The 23,107-nt window shown below is 39.7% G+C and overlaps 1 protein-coding gene across 16 annotated transcripts in view; it reads right to left on the bottom strand.

Annotated features, from left to right (window-relative positions):
* LOC112458245 (potassium voltage-gated channel subfamily H member 6) overlaps window positions 1–23,107 on the bottom strand; it is a 98,179-nt gene that overhangs the window by 10,918 nt on the left and 64,154 nt on the right. For 13 of the 16 annotated variants that reach the window (XM_025021761.1, XM_025021760.1, XM_025021767.1 and 10 more), the window contains 6 exons: window positions 6,754–6,997; window positions 5,909–6,090; window positions 4,508–4,528; window positions 854–1,008; window positions 445–565; window positions 218–338 (listed from right to left, as the gene is read on the bottom strand). In XM_025021761.1, the coding sequence (XP_024877529.1) occupies window positions 218–338; window positions 445–565; window positions 854–1,008; window positions 4,508–4,528; window positions 5,909–6,090; window positions 6,754–6,997 (844 nt within the window). The remainder of the gene's footprint in view (window positions 1–217; window positions 339–444; window positions 566–853; window positions 1,009–4,507; window positions 4,529–5,908; window positions 6,091–6,753; window positions 6,998–23,107) is intronic. The other 3 variants (XM_025021775.1, XM_025021763.1, XM_025021765.1) reach the window with 1 other exon arrangement.

A 23,107-nucleotide genomic window follows, 5' to 3' on the forward strand; every position in this document is an offset into this window, starting at 1 on the left:
AGATGCTATTAATATCTGAATGTCTAGAATATTCAAAAATGTGTCTGATATTACTAATACTTTTGTCATAAAGTATTCGTTATACTTATATTTTATTTACTTTTATTATAATTTAATTATTACATAGTTATTATATTTCTGATAACATTGCTATTTTTAATAAGAAGACTAAACACGCGTGTGCCGCGATAAGATCCGTCATTATTTATCGACTCACATCCGATCAGCATGACGATTATTGTAAAGATTTTCTCAGCGTCGGTATTGGGCGCTACGTTCCCGAAGCCTACGGACGTGAGGCTGCTGAAGGTGAAATAAAGCGCCGTGATGTAACGACTCTGGAAAAATTACAGCGTTACACGTTGAACAAAAGGGTTCGCGTATCGCCATTAAGTGCGATTTCAAATAGAGCGTACTCGAGAGGTATTCGCGCGGATGGCTTACTTTTATGCTCGGCCCGCCGGTGTTATTGTGAAAGTAAAACTGATGAGTGTCGTTGGCTAAAATGTCGAGCCAACCAACCTTGCTTTTCAGCGTCGGTCTCTCGGCGTTTCCTATGGCGTACCTTTAAAAAGAGCGAAATACCCGAGTAATTTATTGCATTCAGAGCAATGTCTCAAAATGTTACGTAACAATTGTTATATGATTTAAATCTTTAATCGATTAAACATTTGCAATAAGAAAAAGATGGATTTTCTATATAGTTTCCTTAAGGAAAAATCTTCAACTCGGTTAAAGCAGTAACAGTTGAAGAAATAGTTATAATATGATTTATTAATACTCAATGCATTACACAAATTAAAGACGTTATATTTCTGAGTAGGTCCAAAGATATATAGACGGTATCACTCACCATATACACGCCATCCAATGAGCAATAAGGGCAAAAGTGGCCATTAAAAGTAACAAAACGGCAGCGCCATATTCGCTGTATCTGTCGATCTTCCTGGCCACCCTGACAAGACGCAGTAGACGAGCCGTCTTCAAAAGTCCGATCAAGGTCGTCGTCTGAAAACGATTGATCATTTTTCTTTATATCTCTTGAATCTGCGAGCCTGCGGAACATTAATCTCGCGCTGTACAGAAATCGGCCTTACTCAACGCCGTCTGTTACTACTTAAATAATCGATGTCTTTTATTGTTTCGTGAATCTGAAGTTGCTCATGCAAAGATGAATCGTGCCTTTGCAGCAAGACGTATTTGCATAAATATAAAAAATTTCGGGAATTCTCGAATAATTATTTTTTTGTTTTTAAAGATATGGTTACTCTTATATAAAAAGATTTGCTGGTAGGTATACGACAGGTCTGTCATTTCCATTAAACTTGATAAACGGACATTTATCTGAAATCTAATCATCCGACGTCTACGTAAAGGCCATTTCCGTGTTGGAAGTGTCACTCTCGCCGGAAGTCGTCACTCTGGTTGCACATCAATCGCTGAAACGGAGAACGTCACTCGTCGGAATATCACAATATAATATGCACACGACATTTCAAATACCAAAGTTGAAAGCATCGTCTTCGCGGCGTGCCACTCCTTAGCATTGATCTAAATCTGCGTTCAAGGACCGATCTTTCAATAATTTGCAGCGAGAATTAATTCGACATTAATTTGACGTTAAGGCACCGTATTCAATGGAGGTGCCTTTCGAGGTAAACAGCAAAGTGACGACCTCCTTGTTGCGGAGTTAGCTGTCGCAAGTAAGCTCGAGTTTTGATTCGAGTCACTTACGTCTTTTCAAATTTGCATAATTTTAAGAAAGACAGAAATTCTCAAAATGACTTTCACAAAATACATTAAAGTGTAGTGCGAGCACTCTTGAGCGTATTTAACTTGAATGAAGAATAATACAATTACATAATACAAATTGACTGACAAGCACAATCGTCGAAATAAAGATATGATCTGCGATTATATCAGCTTCGAGGAAATTGCTGAGCATGAATGGACTGTTCATGCTTCCTCTTTGTTCTTACCTGCCGAGAATTCGAAAATTCGCGGTTAAAAAAAAAATCACTTCTAAACATGCAAACAGTAATAAGTACAAGTCTACATTCGATCGAACGCTTTCAAAGAGAAAGAGATCGAGCTCGATATTTTTACAACTATCATGCGTTGTGTTCCAATCGAAACAATTCGAATCAATGTCATATATTGCGTGTGCGTTTGAAGCGAAACTCTGAAGGCGATATAATATTTTGAGACGATTAAAAATATTATTTTTCGGTCATAAAGTTTTTTGATATACACGCGACTCATTGCACGTTTATTACAAGAGAGACAAAGCGCATAAGCGATAGAAAACACGCATAATCACATATATACAAGAGTTCTTAGGCAATTTGTAATACCTATAACAATTGAAGGAGCAAGTGTACGAAAAAGATAATCACTATATGAAAGTATGTTCATAATCTATATAGAAAAATCCAATATAAAAATTTTAATTAAAATTCGAAATGGAGGAAAATCAATTTATGAAGAAAGTTGACTTTCGCGAGAAACGAATACTTAAAGAGATATCAAACTTCCATTATTCGCTTGCTCTTTCAATCGTCACAAATATGGAACGTAAAATTTTGTTAAGCAAATTTTTGTCAAAAATGAAACATCCACACGGACACATACACATATACGCACATACACACACGTTAAACCGGGAAAAGTCCATCGGTCAGGGAACCTCTCGTTTTTTAGATCAAGTACAATCACGATTTTGTATAGCTTGCAACAGAGACGTAATAAAAAGATACAAAAAAGCTCGAAAACAGAATGGTAGGACCAACATAGTATTGAAACAGAATCGAGAAAAAAAATAGCAGAAGCGTACGCGCAGTTACTGACAAAATCGCGATGAGATACTATCAATCGAAGTGTTCTCGTTATATGTTGACTACTATTCATGATTGATACACATCTGCTCGTATACAGTTCGGTTTGTGCATGTATACACATGTGTATGTGTGTGTGTATGTGTGCGTGTGTGTTTATATCTGTATGTGTGATCAATTCATATTCAATGGAATTTTATTTCAGTCCCAAATAATTTGATTTATTTTCCCACTTCTGAAAACGTTCTCGATTATATCTTTCGAAATCCATCGATATTTTGTGAAATTGTGATAAAAAGAATACTGGTTCAAGATTGATGAATTAACGAAAGTGTGTATATCGTGTGATGCTCAAATGCTTGCCTATGGATCTGATAAAAGCACAATTTTGCGAAATATGATCGAGGCAATCATAAACAGTCATTATCGTCCTGCAACTATAAAAAGAAAACGAATTGCGCGAGACTCGAGCGAATAAAACGAGCCTAAAGTCGATTTACTTGCTAGAAATCAATTCGACAAAGCTGGATGCAAAAAGAATTCTTAATCGTGCGATTAATATAAATGTGATTCGAAGTTTGATATCTGGTAAGAAAATATCTAATTACAAAAATAACAGAGCTAACTGTAATTCTCACCAGATATTGATAACATATATTACATTTATCACATACGATAAATCATTGAAGAGAACTATCAGCAGTAAAAATTTTCGATTGTTAGAATTCAAATTTTTCGCTACGACTGAAAATTAAACACGCATCTGTGCCAATACGTGAGAAATCAGAATTCTAAATTTACATAACTGAATATTAATTTATTCTTTTATGTTCAATATTATGCAAATTTCGAAAATTTGCATTGGCGCAAATGTACGCTCACTTGCCAGCTGTAGTAAAATCCAAATTTTAATAATTATTCTTGTAGCACGCAAACGAACCGATTTTGCGAGGACGCGCAACGATGCAAACGTACAAGCCGTAATGCGCTTTGTAAACGGTATAAACTTTACTCTAAATCTTGCACGAACGGGTTGAAGCGAATTGTTATCTCATACAATACCTAATTAAAAAAAAAAAAGAAAAAAAAAGCATGCATTTTGGTAATTTGGTATATCGTACATGTGAGAATAGAGTTGATGAAAATTCTGCCTTCTCGTATTACAGTTTATTGTATCTTCGCAAACTGAAGAAAGTAAGAATTTATCGAAGGACACCCGAACAACGATTTGCCATCAACTTTATTCAAACTTCCTCGGCACGATGGGGTTGCAATGATTGAATGAGGTGTTTGGTACGTGTGGTGAGTCGCGTGAACACTCTTGGTCGTCGAGATGGTATCGCCGAGAGGGGATGGTTCATATTGCAAGAGAGACGGTGCTGAAAGTATTTAAGATGTGTAATATGTGTTTAAGCGGTTTGTACACGAGAGAAAGAAGAAAAAGGGGAAGGGGGAGGCGGGGAGGGAGGGAGAGAGAGAGAGAGAGAGAGAGAGAGAGAGAGAGAGAGAGAGAGAGAGAGAGAAGAAGTTAGAGTAGAGAAAACTCGTGGTTGCGGTGGTGATTTTAATCGTTTGGTGTGTAAAAACGATGTGGATTGTAATCCTCATTAAGTAATAATGAAAGAAAAGACACGTCAGTGAGGATCTCTTGTGTATATTATGTGTTAACTAACCTCGTCCTTGTCCAAGCCGAGCTACGAAAACGTTAAACTGAGGTTAAAATTTATTCTCTTCACATTATGAGGATAATTTATAATTTCATTTTCCAGATCAATTCAGATTGAGCGTTCGCTTAAAATAGGAATAAAAAAATTCGTATGCATTCTAGACTTGGTTCACTTTCAACAAATTGCCGAGAGATGGATGACTTCATTAATTACTTCGCTACGGAAACTGGTTGATTGGGGATGCAAATGATATTCTGGCTTCTCTTACAGAAGCACGATAAATTAAATTAATTACAGGAAGAGTTATTTATGTTCATTCGTTTTTTTCCTACATAGATTATCTTTATGAGCCACCGGTATCGTTCACACAAATCGAGAGAGGAGAAGGAGAGAGAGATAAATAAAGATCTCGTAAGAGAAATCTCATAAAGAACTCATGACAGAATATTCAAAAGAATCATTTAAACGAAACGAATAAAAAAAGTAACACGACAAAAAAATAGAAGAGAATCTTGACGAAAACCTGATATATGTATAGTCTAATATTTTGACAATCAGAGCAGAAATTTTTACAGCGACAGACTATATATTTACTTACATATTTATGAAGAGTGTATGCATACGTGTGCGTACAGGTACGAGTCAAATTCGAGACAAAGGGATTGTTCACCTATATCCGTTAAGTTACGCATGTCGCCTCGCGTAATACATAACTTTATGAGTGACATAACTGACACTGAACATCGTATAGTTACTTGTTGGTGCGTTCAGCTATAATTCTGTCTGTTAACTCGACGTAAACGCGAATCTGGATGTGGAAATGGAAAATCGGGCTTCGTTGTGTGATTGATCCTCGACGCACGTGTAGCACACGTTAAACGTTGTGTAAAATCGTTCCAGACAGCGAGAAGCCATTAGAGCGGCTCTCGCTCGCCCGTACGTATACATTGTGTGCACATTAACACGACGACTCGACTAACTCTCGACAAAGGAAAACGAAATCATTCAACACCGAGAGAAATGATCGAAAATAGGGAGAAACGAACTAAGCACCAGTCCGGTAAAGTCACATCTATGGGCACTTGGGCTCGGCATGTCATCCTAATCATATTTACCAGCTAACACCGACATTCTAGAAAATTCTGTCTGGCGATCTGGCGTTCGCAAGAACCTCTTTCTTACTTTTTACAATTATCCCCGTTGCTTCTATTTCATTTCGTTTATATATAAAAATACATTAATTAACGCGAGCCATTAAAAAAAAAAATACTACGAATTTTTATAACTTTAAAAAATTCATAAACGACAGTTTTAGTATCATTGGCATAAAATGTGGTCGCTTGAACACCAGATCCGACTTGGAAGAAAAATAATCTAAGGTAATGCAAAGCGTGCGACGGAACTTACCTCGTCAGTGTCCGAGCCGACGAGTAGGAGGTCGAAGGGAATGGCAGCTACCAGGTCGATGATAAACCAACCCTTCAGGTAATGGACGGCTATCTTTCCAGGATGGGAGACCACCTCATCGTTGCTGTTGACGAACGTCGTGCGAAAATTTATAATAATGTCCACGATGAATGTGACGTCGACTGAAAGATAAAAATACATTGCTGTATTCTAAAAAAATCGATAATTTTCTAATATTTTTTTAATTATTATCAAATGCAGTCTATTATAGTACTCATTATATCAAAATCAACCGCATCTTTATTTTATTTCTACATCTCGACAATATTGAGTTATACAATTGCGTTCTTCAGTTTCAACAAAAATCGATTTTATGAAGCAAAATAATGTGAGATAGTATCTCCAGAACTGTTCATTTGGACGTTTCTCCGATTTCTTTTCCGCTCGTTCTATTCGAGTACTATTGTCTCTTTATCCGTTCTATTGTTTCAGACAGTCATGACACGTGTTATCCTACATTGTTTGAAACGTTATACAGTGCTGCTCTGAGCGTCGATATCAAATTTAGAATTTAATACTCTAAGAGCCAGTTTTATCTCTCACTGTCAGATAGCTTTGTTTAATATCTTACTTTACTTAAAATTTATTTCCATTATATAATTTTATTATAGTCTCGGAAACTTAAACTATGGCAACTATATTAAACCATCTAACTATTAAAATTAACCGACTACTATTATTATTGCACTTGTAATATTAATCAATATCTTAATTATTTTTGTATATTATTAATCGCACAATTTTGCGCTAAGAATAAAATATAGTGATAAACTTAATTGGCTCACCTATAAAGTCTATGATAACGATGGGATCGTCACTGTACTTCTTGTTCTTTCTGCTGTTGTAATCCGGATCCGATAGAACAAATGCGGCGACGTACGGCGTAAATATGGCGGTGTACATCACGAGCAGCAATATAATCCAATCCCAAACCGCCTTGAACGGCGAGTAGTGTAGTATGGTCCACTTATGGATTCTGGGAGACTGTAATTTGTACTCTGGGAGAACGTCTGCTCCGAGGGACAACACCTGCGACAGACAATATTGAAATTTTGAGATTGAGGTCCGCTTTATTTCTATTTTCTCACGTTTTCTCGCTTCAAATCGTCACGTAGAATAAAACATTAGGTCTGCCGACTGTCGTATTACATAAATTCAACGCCGGTCCGAGCAGAGTGTTCTACGTGTGTTTAAAAAAATACGTCACGTTTCAGAGAGATAACGCGAAATGGTTTTCCATCAGCACGTCGTTTATACTTCGCGGTGACGTTCCGGTAACATCGTCAAAACATTATTACGTGATGTAGCGACACCAGCTTAACATCGTTCGCGTTAAATTGCATCGCGAATAAAATACACTTGTAGGGCGCCGCGTGAGGAACACGACGTACACGAGCGGCGTTTCACATCGCTTACAAGATACACGGGAGGAACAGCGCGGAAGCAACTGCGAGCAAGACTATTTGCTGACCTGTCTAGCACAGAAGTGTTTCGAGTTACTTATTGTACTCTCTGCCATTTAAGACGCGCGCGGTTCACCGGGAATCGATCGGCGAGAACGTGAATCGATGACAGAAGCCGCGAGATCTCCCCGAGGGAATAGTTTGTAGGCCAAAACTTCCCGTACATCCATTGCGTCAACCCGATCCCGCTGGTGGATGAAAGTAGATCTTTCGAATCACGCTGCTCCACATCTCCGAGAGCATCGCCTTCAAACAGTAACTTGGTAAACTCTCCTTCCCTGAGCTGTTATCTGCTATATCGTTTCCCGGGCAATCCGATGATGTTTGAGAGTGTTCGCGCAAGGGATTACCGTCACAAATGCTTGGCGAACGGATTTAAAACACCTGGCTTCGTGGTCGAGCTAGAGCTTAACCATTTGTTCGTCGTCGTAATCCGCAATTCCTTCAAAGCTTCGTGCTCGATTTCCTCATAATACCGAACGACGGTGAGCGTCGTTGAAACGGCGCCTCGTTACTAGGTCGTAAAAATAACGGCTGCGATTCGCGCGTGAAATTCACCTAGCACCAAGAGCGCGGCACCAAGAAACGCCGGAAACATCAATATCCCTTCGGGAGCAACCACTATTGATCGTCGGATAAAAGTTTCGAGCGCGAAACTTCGCGGATTCGGCGTCGCGAAGTAGAACGGATCGGTAGAGCTCTGGAGCTCTCCAGAAACACGGGCGATATTTCGAGTTATCGATCTTGCATATGGCGCTCGGAATCGGGGACGCTTGTTTATGGCGCGCGGGAACGTGGGAAGAACCGGAAGAGTGCCGTCCGAGAGCTAGTTTAACACTGATGCAATGCGGCCCGACGAAGGGAGGCGTTCGTTCGATTGGCTCGGGGTTGGCTGGTTAGCTGTCCGCTCACGAGAAGCGGTGTGCGAGTTAGGGTAGCACCACCGTCACACCCTCAGCCAACACATTTCGGTCCGTGAAGTGTCGGAGGTACAACATTGAGCCGCCGAGAGTCTTCGGTCGTCTAAGAGTCTAAGTCTAACGAGAATTAGTCCGGAGTTCGATAACGATAGCCCGCGCGCAAGAGACTCGCAATATGAACTGACGATCCTATCCCGGGTAAAGTCGCAGTTCGCTCCCTCTTCCTTCGTCTCCCTGTGCCGTCAATTTATTATTATCAACCCCCCGCCGATAAGGCGACCGATAAGCGGATAAAAATGGAAACTGGGATATTGCTGATGCGGATACCACCATCATTATTCACCATCACGTTGCATATCCCATGGTGGTTCCGAGTATTTACTAACATTACTACACTACTACCACTTTACTAACTTTATTAATATTCTAAACTTCCATATTTGAACAACCTTTAAATTGCATAATCTATTTCCATTTTATTCTTAAATTTATTATTTTAATTTTCTTACTATTAAATATTAATATATTGTCGTACTTTTTTTGAAAATTATATTTTTCTAGATTATTAAATCTGATATTTTTGTTGAATACGCGATTATCATTAAATTTTGATCTGGAGCAGCGCGATTGTATCTCATCTGATTTATCGAATATCCAATAAGTACCTAAATCCGTCTCGCTAAAATGTTTTTAAAGGGAAAAGACTCAGGATAGTTCGCTAGTTTCTTCTTTAGCTTCTTTATCGATTTTTTATTATCAGCTTCCATCTGGTGGAAAGCGTACAGTCAGGCGGGTCAGAGGGGGTGAAGAAACTCGCTGGTTGGCTCGTCAGAGACAGCCACGAGAATGTAAATTCAGGTAGGTCATGTTTTATTCATGCGCCCGATGTTAGGTGAGAAGGATCGCTAGAACGACCTCATTCCAATGACCCGAAGTTATTGCAATAGTATGTGCCGTCCCTTAACTACAAGAGACATTTTTTGCCTTAAGATAAAACATCCGAAAACATGCTATCCGGATTAATAAATGCATCATAAATAGTATCAAGTTTCTGTTCAAAACTAATACTTTCTTTTTGTTCATCTTTGTGTCTGTCTTTCTTTAAATTCTGTCAATTCTCTTCTCTAAATACAGGAATAAATTCCAAGTATAAAGTTAAATAAACAATTTGTTAACAAATAATTTATTAAATGGCAAAAGAGTCAGAAAGGGACCTCTATAGTGTAATAATTGCAGTTTGTCGCAATAAACTGTCAATTAATTTTTTAATGCAGATATGCTTTTGTGGAATTTCTCCTCGATCTAACTGTAAGACGCTCCATCTGGATGTAATGGAGATGAAGTAATCGAATACGCGAAAGAGGATGCGGAGGATAGTATTGGCTAGTTACCACGCGCCATGACCTGGAATTATCGAATAATTCCCGCATTACGTGATCATAATCAACCAGCTTAACGAACCAAGAAGAATAGCCCGGAAATAAGTCGCGCGAAAAATATCACGATCGCAATGGCACGAGTTTATATTCTTTTAGAAATTCTGTCGTCCGAACTGTTGAATTGCAAAAGGGATTCGTGAAGATAAAATAAACTTTAATGTAAAATTGAAGAGAAGCGTTTAAAACTTTGTGCGATGCCAACAAAAAGATGAAGTACACACTTTGGAGTATTTATACTGAGAGCCATACAATAGCCATTTACAACTCGCGATTACGCATTCTTTTACGAACGCCCGACTTCCCCGTAGACGGATTTAATATTTGCAGACTCACAGCGGAACCATTTCCCGCGTAAATATGTACCCGACATGTACAAGTAAAATATGTATCTGCAGCTTCTGTGGCGATAAGAACGCTTTTAAAGAAGCTTCTGGAACCTTCGTGCATAAAGCTCGAAAATATTCTTTGAATCATTTAATAACGACCTCGTGTAGTAAATATAGCGTCAGTAGTAAAGGAGGAAATTTAGGCATCGCATTTAAGCTCGCCTTACATTGCAATTGACGAGAATAAAACGACAATTACTCATCGTGCTAATTTTATACTAAGCGTTTCGTGAATAGCGGCGTTCGACAAGTGTCATAAGTCACCTAAAATTAGACGAGATTTGTCCTGAACTAATTTGACCAAGCGCCGCTGAGACAATAATGTTTTCCATATGGCCATTCCATTCAAACGCAATTGGACGTATTTTCGCAACGTGAGCGGCGCATTTCGAAGCGCTGCCTTGAAAATGAGGTCGCGTCGGCAACAACGCGGAATTATAATCCATTTTAATGGGAAGAAAGCTCCTGTTAACGCTCCTGAGATATACGGCCTCGTAATGCATAATGGGTCAGCTCGATGAATGCGTCTGTCTTCGGATTTCCATCGGGCTACGCAATATTACGATCGATACCACGCGGAATGTATGCGCCATTGCAAATTGGATGAGCACGTTCGCCGCTTGATAGCCCTGATAAACGTGAATAAACAATGTAACTAGATTAAGATAATATGTAAGAGAAAGAAAGAGAGAGAGAGAGAGAGAGAGAGAGAGAGAGAGAGAGAGAGAGAGAAAGAGAGGAGCACAGATATCGCGAAAGTAAACTCGAAATATGAGTTGCGTAGTTGAAACAATTATCCGATTGTCATTGTAATATTTTAAACAATAATGATTAAATATACAGATTCGCACAAAGAATTCAGATAATTACAATCATAATGTCAGATTTTGATGGAATAATAAATTTTAATTAGTAAATGCTTAAAATTGAGCTGAAATACGTTTGTGGCTTTATATAATTTGATAATAAATTCGTATGTGTGTGGAAGGTAATATAAACCGTATTTTTCTAATTCTATTAAAATATAGTATTGCAAGTAATACAAACATCGATTACCGTCGACAGGGTCGAGCCAAACTTCTGCTTCTTTCCCTTCATGAAATACGAGCGCATCATGGTTCCTGACACTCTCACGAAAAATTCCAGTGTCATTCTCAACCGCGGCGAACCTCGTTCAAACGCTGCCACTGCTGACGATATCTTGGCGCTTTTACCATGCGCGCGAAAATGAAAATAAACAACGTTGGGAAAACCACCTGTTCCACTGCTGCGTTTTTTTTTCAAACTTTTTCGCTAAGCAATTTTCAATATTTCCCTGAGATGTGTAGTGCGTGAAATAAAATTCATATCATGAGTGGAACTTCCCGTAGATTGAGATTTTCAAAGTTGCAAAGTATTTGTGGTTGATAACAAATGTTAGTGATAAACTAGATGTTATCCTCAATGAGTAATCCTTCACGCACATCTGGTTTATATTTCGAAAGGGTAAACATGTAGGATACAGCACAAACTCTTGTCAGTTTCCCATTTTTGATACAGTGATCGTTTATTTAAAGTATCCGTTCAAGAATGAAAAGTTCGGGGAAAAACTTAACACTTCCGTAGATTTAACATGTCTGACCTGTCTGTCAAATATAAATGTAAAAATTTTCATGTGTATTTCTATATGTCAAATACGAGGTAGACGATCGTATTTCTTGCTCAAACAACATCGATCCGTTGAACGTTGGAAAGCTTCTGAAGTGTTTCTTCAATGTACAAGGACAAAGGGGGAGTTTTACGTCGTCTTTATAGGAAGCTCGATCGATTCGCCAAAGTGAGTTTGTGGCTTTTGTGATTCTGCGTTCCGTACAAAAGATCTCATCACCGGTTGAAATAATCTTTAAATTGAAACTTTTGAGGCATAGCAGAACTGGAGAACTATTGAACTGAAGAAGTATTGAAGTGTTCAAACAACCTCCTTGACTTGTTGATCGCAAAAATTTAACACCTCGTTGACTCTGTCATAAACATTATCATCGAATTATTCAGTAGAACTACTCGTCGTAGTAGCACTTTTACACTCAATTTATATTATCATTTCTGATTTCCAAATGTTTAATTAAGATAACAAGCACTGACATTTACTCAATTTTTTGTCACGTTATTTCAAGTAAATAATCAAGAGATCTTTTTTAACATAAAATTGATCCATTCAATATGCTAGGAGAATCAAAGTTTAAATCGTTTTCAATTTCTTGATTTATTTGTGTACTGCAAGCGAAGAGTCTCCGGAGGGTTTCTATGTAATTCTGAGAAATCTCTTGGGGATGAGAATTTTTCGATATACCTCGAAGTACCGACGATAATATTTGCGACTGTAGTGTTAAAATGAAATCTTGAATGTTTGCTGATTCCAGTTGGATAGCCTTCAGGGACGTTGAGCGAAATCCAGCAAAATTTCATAAAAGCCTCCTGTACTCACATCTTGTGGTTTTAGCTCCCGCAGAAGGGTCGATTTAAAATGGGCGACGGTAACGTTCATCAAAATAATATTAAAAGAGACTTTTGAGTTAAAACATTTTAGTCCATTGAATTTCACAAGGGAGATTTTTAAGACTGTATTGAATTCTCTTATGGATCTATGTTTTTAAAATTAAAAGAAAGTTCGGCTTTCATGCAGTCAACTTCAATTAAGGCATTTTTGAGAAATTTCACGGAATCCTCCTCGCACTATTCCTCGGCTGAACCACCATTCGTTTTCCATAGGAAAATCGAATTACGGTAATATAACGACAATTGTCGATGCTGTTTCGTTGCGTGTTGCGGAAGATCTACACGTTCCAGTCAAGTGCCTTTCGGGGACGCCGAACGAATTCCAGCGGACTTCGCGAAGTGATCTAATTTCGGCCGACTCTTCGCGTTCTCGTCACAATTCCGCGGCCGCACGCTCGCGTACGCGCGGCAAAACTAAGCGGAGAGATCTGTTTCGGCCAGCCAGCGCAACGGCGCCGAGGAGTGCTTTCAGAAAACATTCGCCTCCGGCTCGCCTGAATTCGCCCGCCTGATTTCATGGTCCGGTAAATGTGGCAGGCCGAGGTTTTGGTACGTAGGGGTAGTAAAAGCGGATCGTAAAAATTCGAAATGAGGCTAAAAAATAGAGAATCAGGAGAAGCAGACATGTTAAGGCACAATCGAAATCTGTGGGACTCGGTTAATCGAAGAACACACTCCCGTTTTCGACGATGTATTTGTAATAATACTTGCAATGCATGAAAGTTAATTTGTTATTCCGTGTCAATAATTATATTTTATTATGATTAACTTTGTTGCAATCAATCTTGCAAGCCATCAATCTTCAATAAAGAAAAATAAATTTATTAATTAATAAATTATGTGTTTCTAGATTCACATGTCAGACATAAATTAATGACAGTTAATAACCCAAAATATGAAGTGTAAATATCGTCATATTAATATCTAAAATATTGGCTGCGAGAAGTGATCAATCGTAATCTGTAGAATCGATAAGTTAATCTCGAATTCGCCTAGATAAAGCGCACATGTTCGAGTTTCATATGAAATTCGAACGCTATACTTTAACATAAACTACTGTTACCTATAACAGCAACATTTATACTCGTGCTTGTTAATTATTTTATTTATAGATAATACGAATAATAATATGAATAGATATTTTATTAGAAAAAAATAATTCGACAATTTAAAATATTCTTTATATATTCGAGTAAAGAATCCGAGAAAACTCTTTCTTCACGTCGGAAAGGAGAGACATATTTCCGACTGAGCGAGTTTACGCGATATTGCAGCCGCGACGGAGATAATAAAATCGTGAACAGCTTTGTCCCAATATCGGGCGCGAGTCGTAATAAAGCGACCGTAAAAATCCGAAATAGGACGGGATAATAAAAGTGTCAAGGCGCATTCGTCGATATTCGTCGCGGCTGATTCATCTGAACGATATCAGAATTCTCTTCTTGTATATAGTTCAGCTCAAATTTTCATAATTCAAATTTTCATAATTGCTCGTCTTCGCTCGAGCTTTAAACAGCGAGAAATTTGCATTTAAATCAACTCTGCACAATTTTGGAACTCAATTAGGAGCAATAAATGTAATAAACAGAGCGACATTTATGAAATGCACCATCAAGATTGAAGATCAACAAGACAATCACATCGATTTTATGCCATATGCCAACAATAAAAGTATTACGCGTTATAAGTTAATATGGACCGCGCGCGAAACTTCCACTTGATCTCGTTTTGTATGGATTATATGACATTGATTTAATAATGCATCGACCATGTGCTAAGTGCACTCGGAAAGGTCGTGTTAAGTGGCGGCGACTGACATTTTATGAGCGTGTTCGATGAACCATTTTAACCGCGCGGCGGTACGGCTAAGAAGAAACGCATGGTACCTCGTTATATTAAAAACACGTGATGCAATGGAGGACAGAAAAGTCGCGTAATATTTCTAATTAACGTTCGCAGTAATTGCAATTGAGATCGTCCGCCCAGCAACAATGGAACGGTTTATTTTTTTTCCTATAATCCACTAATCTTCTGATTTCAGTTTTCATTTAATTAGCGTAATTAATAAGCGAAGTGGAACCTTTCGTTGTTATTAAAGCTGTTATATAATATCATTTTCATTACTCAGAATTATGATGGCAATTGAATTCTTTCATTATAATTTGTCATAAATCCTTTTAATTAAAAATTTTAATATCTTGGAAGAACGACCTTTGTCCGGTTTGAGAGATTAGATAAAAATTTTAATAATTTGTACTAAAAGTGTCAGATGCTTGTTTTTATCTGCATTTTTTAATAATATACGAAACTATATTAAAACTATTAAGCATAATATAAATTGTCCAATGGAAATCTTTACTTTAAATTAATTAAATTTCCTAATTTAACTGATTAATTACTATTTCATGTTCTAACTTGGATTTTTAGTAATATTAACAATTTTTTCTTATTTCTGCTGTAATAAACTGCTGTTATTTTCTCAAAGATGGTGCAATATTGTGCACGTTCATCGTAAAACGTAATTACTGAAAGTATAACCAAACAGACGCGAATGTGTTTTCAGGCATCCGGATTGTAAATCGAACATCGTGTGTTGTTTTACGGGCGGAAGGCACGGGGTTTAACTTGTAAACAAGCGTAATCCACTCGCAATCTTTATAAAAGCAACTGCCAGGTATTACCGCCACTTCCTCACCGTTAATTAAGAAAAATCACTCGGTATGTCTTTACAGTGTTCTATAGCTTCATCTAACTGCAATAATTAATAAGACCTTGTCCTAATTGACTAGATCTTAATTAGTAGAATCTCGATCGGAATACATTATGATAAATTTGATAAATTTTTAATTCACTATATACGTTTACAATTGTGATAAATTAAAAATAATCGCTCTTTATATAATTATATTTTATATATTTCTAAAGAGCTTAAATATACATCTCTAAAATATTGCTCATTCTCTCTATTTTCACTTCCCTACGTGTATCATCTTCCTTTGTTCGCGAAGAGACAGTTACGTATTGATCTGATAAAGGCCACACAGTTGCGCGCGACATGAAACATTATCAGACGCTTTTACCACAATCGTGTGTGTGTTCCTCGGGGAATTTAATTTATCTTTAGTTTATCATTATACAAGACTCATGTCTGTGCCATACTCGCAGCAATTAATTTGCACGCTGCTCTCGCGAGGATTCTCATGCGTCGAAAAGTACATCCAATCAATTAATTTAATCTTATATATGTATAAGATAGGGATGTACTGATATTCTGATTATCAAGTCTAATTGCAGGAATGCACTAATTATTGGCTTTCCAGATCGACATATTACATAATGAGTCGCATAAAGCCGCATTTGCTCAATAACATCCCGAGGGACCCTTTTAGCAAATTATACCCTGTAATTTCCACTTTTATTTGTAAAACCTTGGCAAGATATAAAGCATAAAGCTATAATCTAGCGTAAGGGACAGCGCACGAACATTGCCGTAGCGTCTTACGCCTTATGTGAGAATATTGCGTTACGCTTGCGACACGCAAGCCAATCTTACGGCAACGTCCAAAGAAGAACGTAACGTAATTAGTCTTATGTTACGTACGTAACATTACGCTTTTCTTTGCAAGATTCTCACGTAAGGCGTAAGACGCTACGGCAATGTTCGTGCGCTGGCCCTTACGGACTTGTTAAAGGCAAGGCAAAAAGACTACGCAAAAATTATAACGTGCGCAATTCGATATATCATTAAAAATGAAATTTTATACTGCAAGTATAACATTTCATTTTTAATGATACATGTCATGATATCAATAATGATAAGTGTAATATAATACAAGCAGCGATTGAAATGTGAAACTTCAATCAATTCGCTATTGCGTTGGACATCTTTACATAACAATTCTCGTTATTATTATAAATTATTCTCCTATTATTATAAATTATCCTTGTTATTATTATAAATTATTAATATAATTTTATTTGGGATATTTAACTGTGAATTTAAAGAGGGGGAAACGATCAATGTTTTTCAACGAGACAGTAGCCTACCAGAATGCACCATGTGTACATACATATGTGTAGTCTGAAAATAGCAGTAACGCGTCTACCACTGAGGGATAGGCATGGTAATGCGATGTTTATCCTCTTCGCCATAACTAGCCTGTAGTATGAAGTCGTCAACGGTGTTTTCATTGAAAACAATGCGTCTTCTCTAATGAAAATAGTATTGGCCGAGTTAATCGATGGAACTCAACGGGGCAACATTCAGACCTTGCCAAATGACCGATTCAAGAGAACAGGCTACAAATATACAGCTTCAATTTCCTGTTCAACATATTGCTTTCTCCTTTTCAGCGCATATCGTATATTTACTTCCCGCGCGAACCTTTTTTAAAATTAAACTACTATTCTATTACAAAGATAATAAGCTCGACATCCTGTTTTACCAGGTAAAAATATAAAATTTTCTCTTAGTAGTAACATATTTCTATCTACTAAAAATGCGGAGAAGATATTATTAATCGAGAGACATGATATATGGAAGAGAAGAGAACATAGCTATTATTAATGTATCAAATAATGCATTAAGGGATAGCCGAGTGACTACCTAGAAAAGCTCTGTCCATCTATGGATCGATCCACGTTTAATGATTAATGTGAATCTATCAGTCCATCAGTGGTTCTCCGATGCTTTTTTTTAATTTGTCGGTATCAAAGCTCGTACGATAACATTCTTCCTCACCAAACTGATAGCAATTACGTAATTAGTCGTTGAGAATAAAGCCCGCAAGTGAGAACAGATGTACAGTATCGAAACAAGGTATGTATTATGCTTATCTACGTCAATAAGACACACGATAGCAACTGGAATCGCGGTTGAAATCTCCCGTCACGTTAGAGCCACGTCGTGTAGGTGTGTTTTACGATCAATGCGTTACCGAAAATAACTCGTGACCATTTTAACGTATTAATGCTATCGTAGGGTCGTACAAAAATGTCAGACGCTACCTATTGTGTGATCGGCATTTATTCAACGGTTTTGAGTCTAAAAAATTGCTTATTCGTATCGTATTGTATTTCAATAATTTAACTATATAGTATCGATTAACCTATGCCAGTGTATCCCTTTTATAGAATAAAATACATTAAATAATTCGTGTGTCGCCATCGTGAATTCGCAAAGAGCAACTCGACAAGATCGTGACTAATTTATAATTTATTGAATTAATTATTGAGTTAATTATTACGGTTGAAGTTTACTTGAACGCCATGGAATACCTCTTTTCTAAGAGCGCCCTTCAACGGCTGTTGTTGCGGACCCCCGTTCTCCAGCAATAGGCTCTTAGTACTGCCACCCTTGACCCTGACGCTGCTCCATCTCTGCCGCGGCACGTCCGTCACTCTCTCGCTGCGATCGCCCTCTCGCAACGAGCCGCCCTTAACTCGGAGGGCACTGAGAACCGCGCTCGCAGGCGGTACTGGAACCTCGAGTTGCCCCAAGAGATGTTCCGACATCGCTCGTGGGGACTTTATGCAGGTCATCGTCGTTGGGGCGAGCGTGTTTGCTGAAGAGACGGACTTGACCAGTAAATCCTTGCCTTCCTTCTTCCAAGACGAAAGTTTCCTACCAAGGGACAGGGTGTTCGGTGCCGAGGTCGGTTTCTGAGATGAGCTGGGAAGGTCGTCGAGGAAGGTGTCCGTCTCGTTGATCACGTGGACGTTTTCGTTGATCACGTGGACGTTATGCTGTCTCAGGGTAATTGACGTCGTTGCAGTGCAACAGGAATCCTCATTAAAGTCCAGAAGTCGATCTTCCGCCGCTCTAGGATAATAATCCTTGACTACGGAAGATCCGGAGGCAGTTACGACCCTCCGTCTGGCGCCGAACTTGGGTATCCTGTTGCGGTAGACGCTCGACGTCGTTCTAATGTCCTCGATCAGAGCGTCTCTCTCTTCGGACGACAGCTCGCTTTCCTCTTGAAGATCCGAGGAGGTACTACCGCTGATTTTGATGGCGAAGCGTCCACTGGTACCAACCGAAGTTCCAGCCCCCCTGCGGCGCTTGGAGCCGGTGATGTTTTTGCGCGGCTGACCGTGCAGCAAGCTGTGCAGGTCGCGCTCGTACGATGACGAACTGGTCGTCGACGTTGTACCACCACCACCACCACCGCCACCGATCTCTGCGGATACCAGCCTTCTCGCCGTGCCGTTCGTCGACGTGGATCTCGGCAAGAAGTTTCGCTTTCTGCGTGAGTGACTCCCGATCCCCGACCATGCACAAGTCTCGTCGTTCTCCAGAGAAAACTCGAATCCACCACAAGCGTTCTCCTCCTCGAGTCTCGATTCGTCGCGACGAGAGTGTCCTCGATCTCTCCTCCTCCTCCCCCTGACGTCGTTGAGCTCTTCGCGGCTGGATCGAGGCCCCTCGTCGGAGACGCTGGAGTCCGCGACGCTCGAGTCCTGCTGTTTCGCCTCGATCGGCGGTATCTGCTTCCTCCTTATCACCACCGGTGGCGGCTGAGTGGCCACGTTGACGATCGTTGGTAGATCGATCGATTGATTCTTCACCGAGCGCAACGCTATGCGTTCGTCCCGCGGTTGGGACGAACCTGGGGGCTGGGACTTCGACAGTTTTTCCTTGAATAGCTGAATCTTGGCGAAGTGATTATTACGGTCTCGCTGTCGATTGCTTTCGCGTTATTTATTCACGGCGCTTTCAGGCGCCGTATTTCGACGAATCTTTAAAGATTCGTGGACTAATCGTTCACGATGAGTAAGGCAATTAAATTTAATCGAAGTAATTGTTATCGGTATGTTCTGTTATCTGATATTTTCTCGCAATGCAAAAGACAAGGCAATGCAAAAAAGAGCATTGATTAAAAGTTCGACGCTTTGAAAGACTGTTGGGTTAACGTTTCGTTACGCTTTTCATATGTTTTCTTGCTGATATATTTCCTCTTTATATGCTTGCTGATATATTTCCTTCTTATGCTTCAAGTAAAAAGCGAATTTGTCGAATAACGAATCAAACTTTCTTTTGTGCTTATTAACATTAAATGTTGTGCATTGTTATTAGGACGTGTTACATCCGTAAAATCACTTATTGTTAGTCAATTCGTTCGTCTCTCTGCAATCGGCAGACGAATTACTACTATCAATAATTATTCTTAGTTTCTTACACGGCCCGTAACAACATAGAAACAAAACTTCTGAAGTATCGCAATTCACATCCTCTCTCGCGATGGACAATCTGTCTTCTGCAGTCTCTCTTAATTAATTAAAAAATTGTTTTCTCTTAACTCCAAAACACCGGTATAAAATGTAAAAGAATGATTATGTAAGTATGTGTGTGTATGATTGGCTTAAACTTAACTTTCCCCGTCGGCGCTTCGTGGAGATCGCGACACAGTAAACTTCGTTTAATAATTAATTAGCAACAAGTAATGGATGGAACGTGACGACAGTCTCAGTGCGGAAAAGATAACTTTCTCAGTATTATATCAGTCTCAATTAGCGTGCTTCTCTTCCTCCTCCTCTTCTTCCTCACTCTCGTTTATTCCAAAGCCCGTGAAAATATTATTCAGCAAAATCGAGATCACAAAGGAATGTAAAGAAATTCTCCTCGCTCAGCACTTCGATATTCATGCGTTTCGAACAGCAAAACGTAAAAAATATCCAGCGCGTCTCAGTAAGATGCAGTAACGAGGACGCAGTGAATAATTGGCAATTAGAAATTCAGTGCGGGTACAAATGTTCGTGTAAGCCCTTGGAACGACGAGACACAATAGCTTCGCGAAAATGATCCACTTTCGTCGATGTCTTTAATAGATTTGGCACGGGCTAATACTGGGGAATTCTCCACGAATGCGCAAGGCGACATACTGTCTAACGACAAGAACATTCCAATTTCCTGTCAACGAAGATGTATAGCACCTCGTGAATTTCCTTAATAATCAGTTTAGCCGAACAGAAGGATACCCTCGACAGGATATCGGTCAATCAAACCGGTCGTCGAGCGTGATCGACCCTCGCGATAAAATCTTCTTCCTTGATTCGATACGTGTAAATCGTAGATCCGGATATCGAAGAAATCTTATCCTGAACTATGTGCTTTCTTCTGATTTAACGGCGAGATGTATCGATGAGAGGATGAACTTAGGATAGACTGACTTCTCAGATTGATCACAACACGGCAGGATGATCTGTCAGCGTGGTTGTCACGCGTATTTTTACAAAACTTCAAATAAAACAGTTTCCTTAATTTCGGGGTGAGCCCGGAGCTCTATAACTATCACTTGCATTTCGTTGGATTTACGTATGTCACGAGTATCGTATACGCAAAGGTCTTTTTCTTCCCTTCTTAAAATTGTGCATCCGTTGCGTTACAGTTCTTCCTTTCGCAGTCGTTCGAATTCGCTTGAGTGATCGACAGGACGGAGTGCTTACGGTCGACTACCGACGAGTCCATACTCGGCGTGCTACAGCTGCCAGTTGCCAGTAGTAAAATCGAGGACAATGTCTCTGACCATAAACACGCTCATAAAATTCCGGCAAGGTATATGCGTCCGCGACGTCCAATCATCACCAGAGATATATCGCACATAAAACATTATCTGAATTGTCCGACTTGACTCACAGCTGCGCAGCGACGACGAGCCCGGATGACGCACCGATCTCCAGCATACGTAGCACGTCGTGATAGTTCCGCGAGCACCATCGACTACAACCGACGCGTCTCCTCATCATCCCAGCGAGGTGTCCGGGTCGACCCCCGTACGAGTGCACTGCGGCCGAGCGACTAACGTGAGAGGGACGTTCGAGTGGAGGCGCGTCGCGCGCTTCAGAGGGTCGCGATCGTTGTTCCAGCCGACATTTCAACTTCTCGTTTCCGGGAGAGGGAGAGAAAGAGGGAGAGAACTAGACAGCTAGATAGAGAGAGATAGAGAGGAGAGAGAGTCGGATCGCAGCAATTTTCCGCCCTCGGCGGCTAACTCTTTCGCGCGCGGCACCATCCCTTGTCTCTCCTTCGTCTCTCACCCTCGGTCGTGTCAATGTCGGAGGCAGTCGACTTTTCTACGTTCTCAGTGTCGCGTCACGTCACGTTAGCTTCGTTTTCGATATGCGCGCTGCGCTGGCTTCGTTGTCGTCGCCGTCCTCGCCGCCGCCGCTGCCGTTGACGACGACCCACCTGTACTCCGGTCTTATTGATTGGCGGCCGAGCCTCGCTCGCGCGCGCAACGGGTGTCTCTACGCAGACTCGGGTCCGCGAGGATCACCCCCGTCGAGAGGAGAATGCGCGACGCCGCGCGGCGCAACGCCGGGCGAAGCAGCGCGGGACGCCAGCTGACGCTGGTCGACGTCAAGCGGACCATTGTGGAACACCGAGCATTATGAGACTGCAGAATGCTTCCTTACCAGATACGATTGTTAAAACGTCGCGTAGTCTCGTGCAAAGGGTCACGTAGATAACGGGGTCTGATCATTGCTTCTGTTTTCCCTCTCAAGATATCGAAATAAAAATGGAAAGAAAACATCCGTGATTATATCGCAAGATTTCTTTCTGCACCCTTGTCGTGATATACGTTCAAGATTTATGTCGGGCAAATACGAAATTATATGTCGGCTGAGAAAAAATGTTCCATCTTCTTTTATAATTTATATATACATTTTATTAATGGAAATATATGCTTCATTTCAAATAAAAGTGTTAAACTTATCTATTAGGCCTCGTACTGGAATAAATATGTGTATGAGTTTATTTCGTACAAACGATATCAAACGATAATACGATATCATGAGTTTCACTCTTAGCAATTTATAACACGGTGCAAACATATGCAAATGTGGTCCAAATATATGCAAACGCGCGATGTTATCAGATCTCGCATTTGCTCATGCATTCTTGCCACAGGGGAGAAAGTTATCTATCTTCGTTTCCGATTGCAATTTATTTTATCCCCGTTGGATATATTGGAATCCTGATGTCCCTTCATCGAACGTGCTATAAATTTCAACGATATTTTCCACCGACCGTAAGCCTTTGAACAATCCATGTATTGAACGGTCAGTGCTTCTTCCGTGCAACGTGGCAACTACGATAGTTTTATTTTCGTCAACAAAAAAAACGCGCAAAGCAGAGGAACAACGCGCAACTAAAATCATGAAAAAACCTTGTACTTGTAGACCTATTTGTTTTCCCCTTTTTATTTATTTTTCGCCTTTTATCTTCCGCAAAACGAACTTTCTTGACGCAGTCGTGCGATCTTTCTCTCTCTCTCTTGTCGTAACGAGCCATACCATTTTATTTTATACCATTGCTACCTATTACGGAATTACATCATTTTTGATGTCGCGCCTGTAATCATACGATACTACTGCTTTTTTTGCCGCCTCGGAA

The sequence above is a fragment of the Temnothorax curvispinosus genome, unplaced genomic scaffold (assembly GCF_003070985.1).
Source record: "Temnothorax curvispinosus isolate PA1 unplaced genomic scaffold, ASM307098v1 QBEX01008784.1, whole genome shotgun sequence".
In the NCBI taxonomy this organism is placed as follows: Eukaryota; Metazoa; Arthropoda; class Insecta; order Hymenoptera; family Formicidae; genus Temnothorax; species Temnothorax curvispinosus.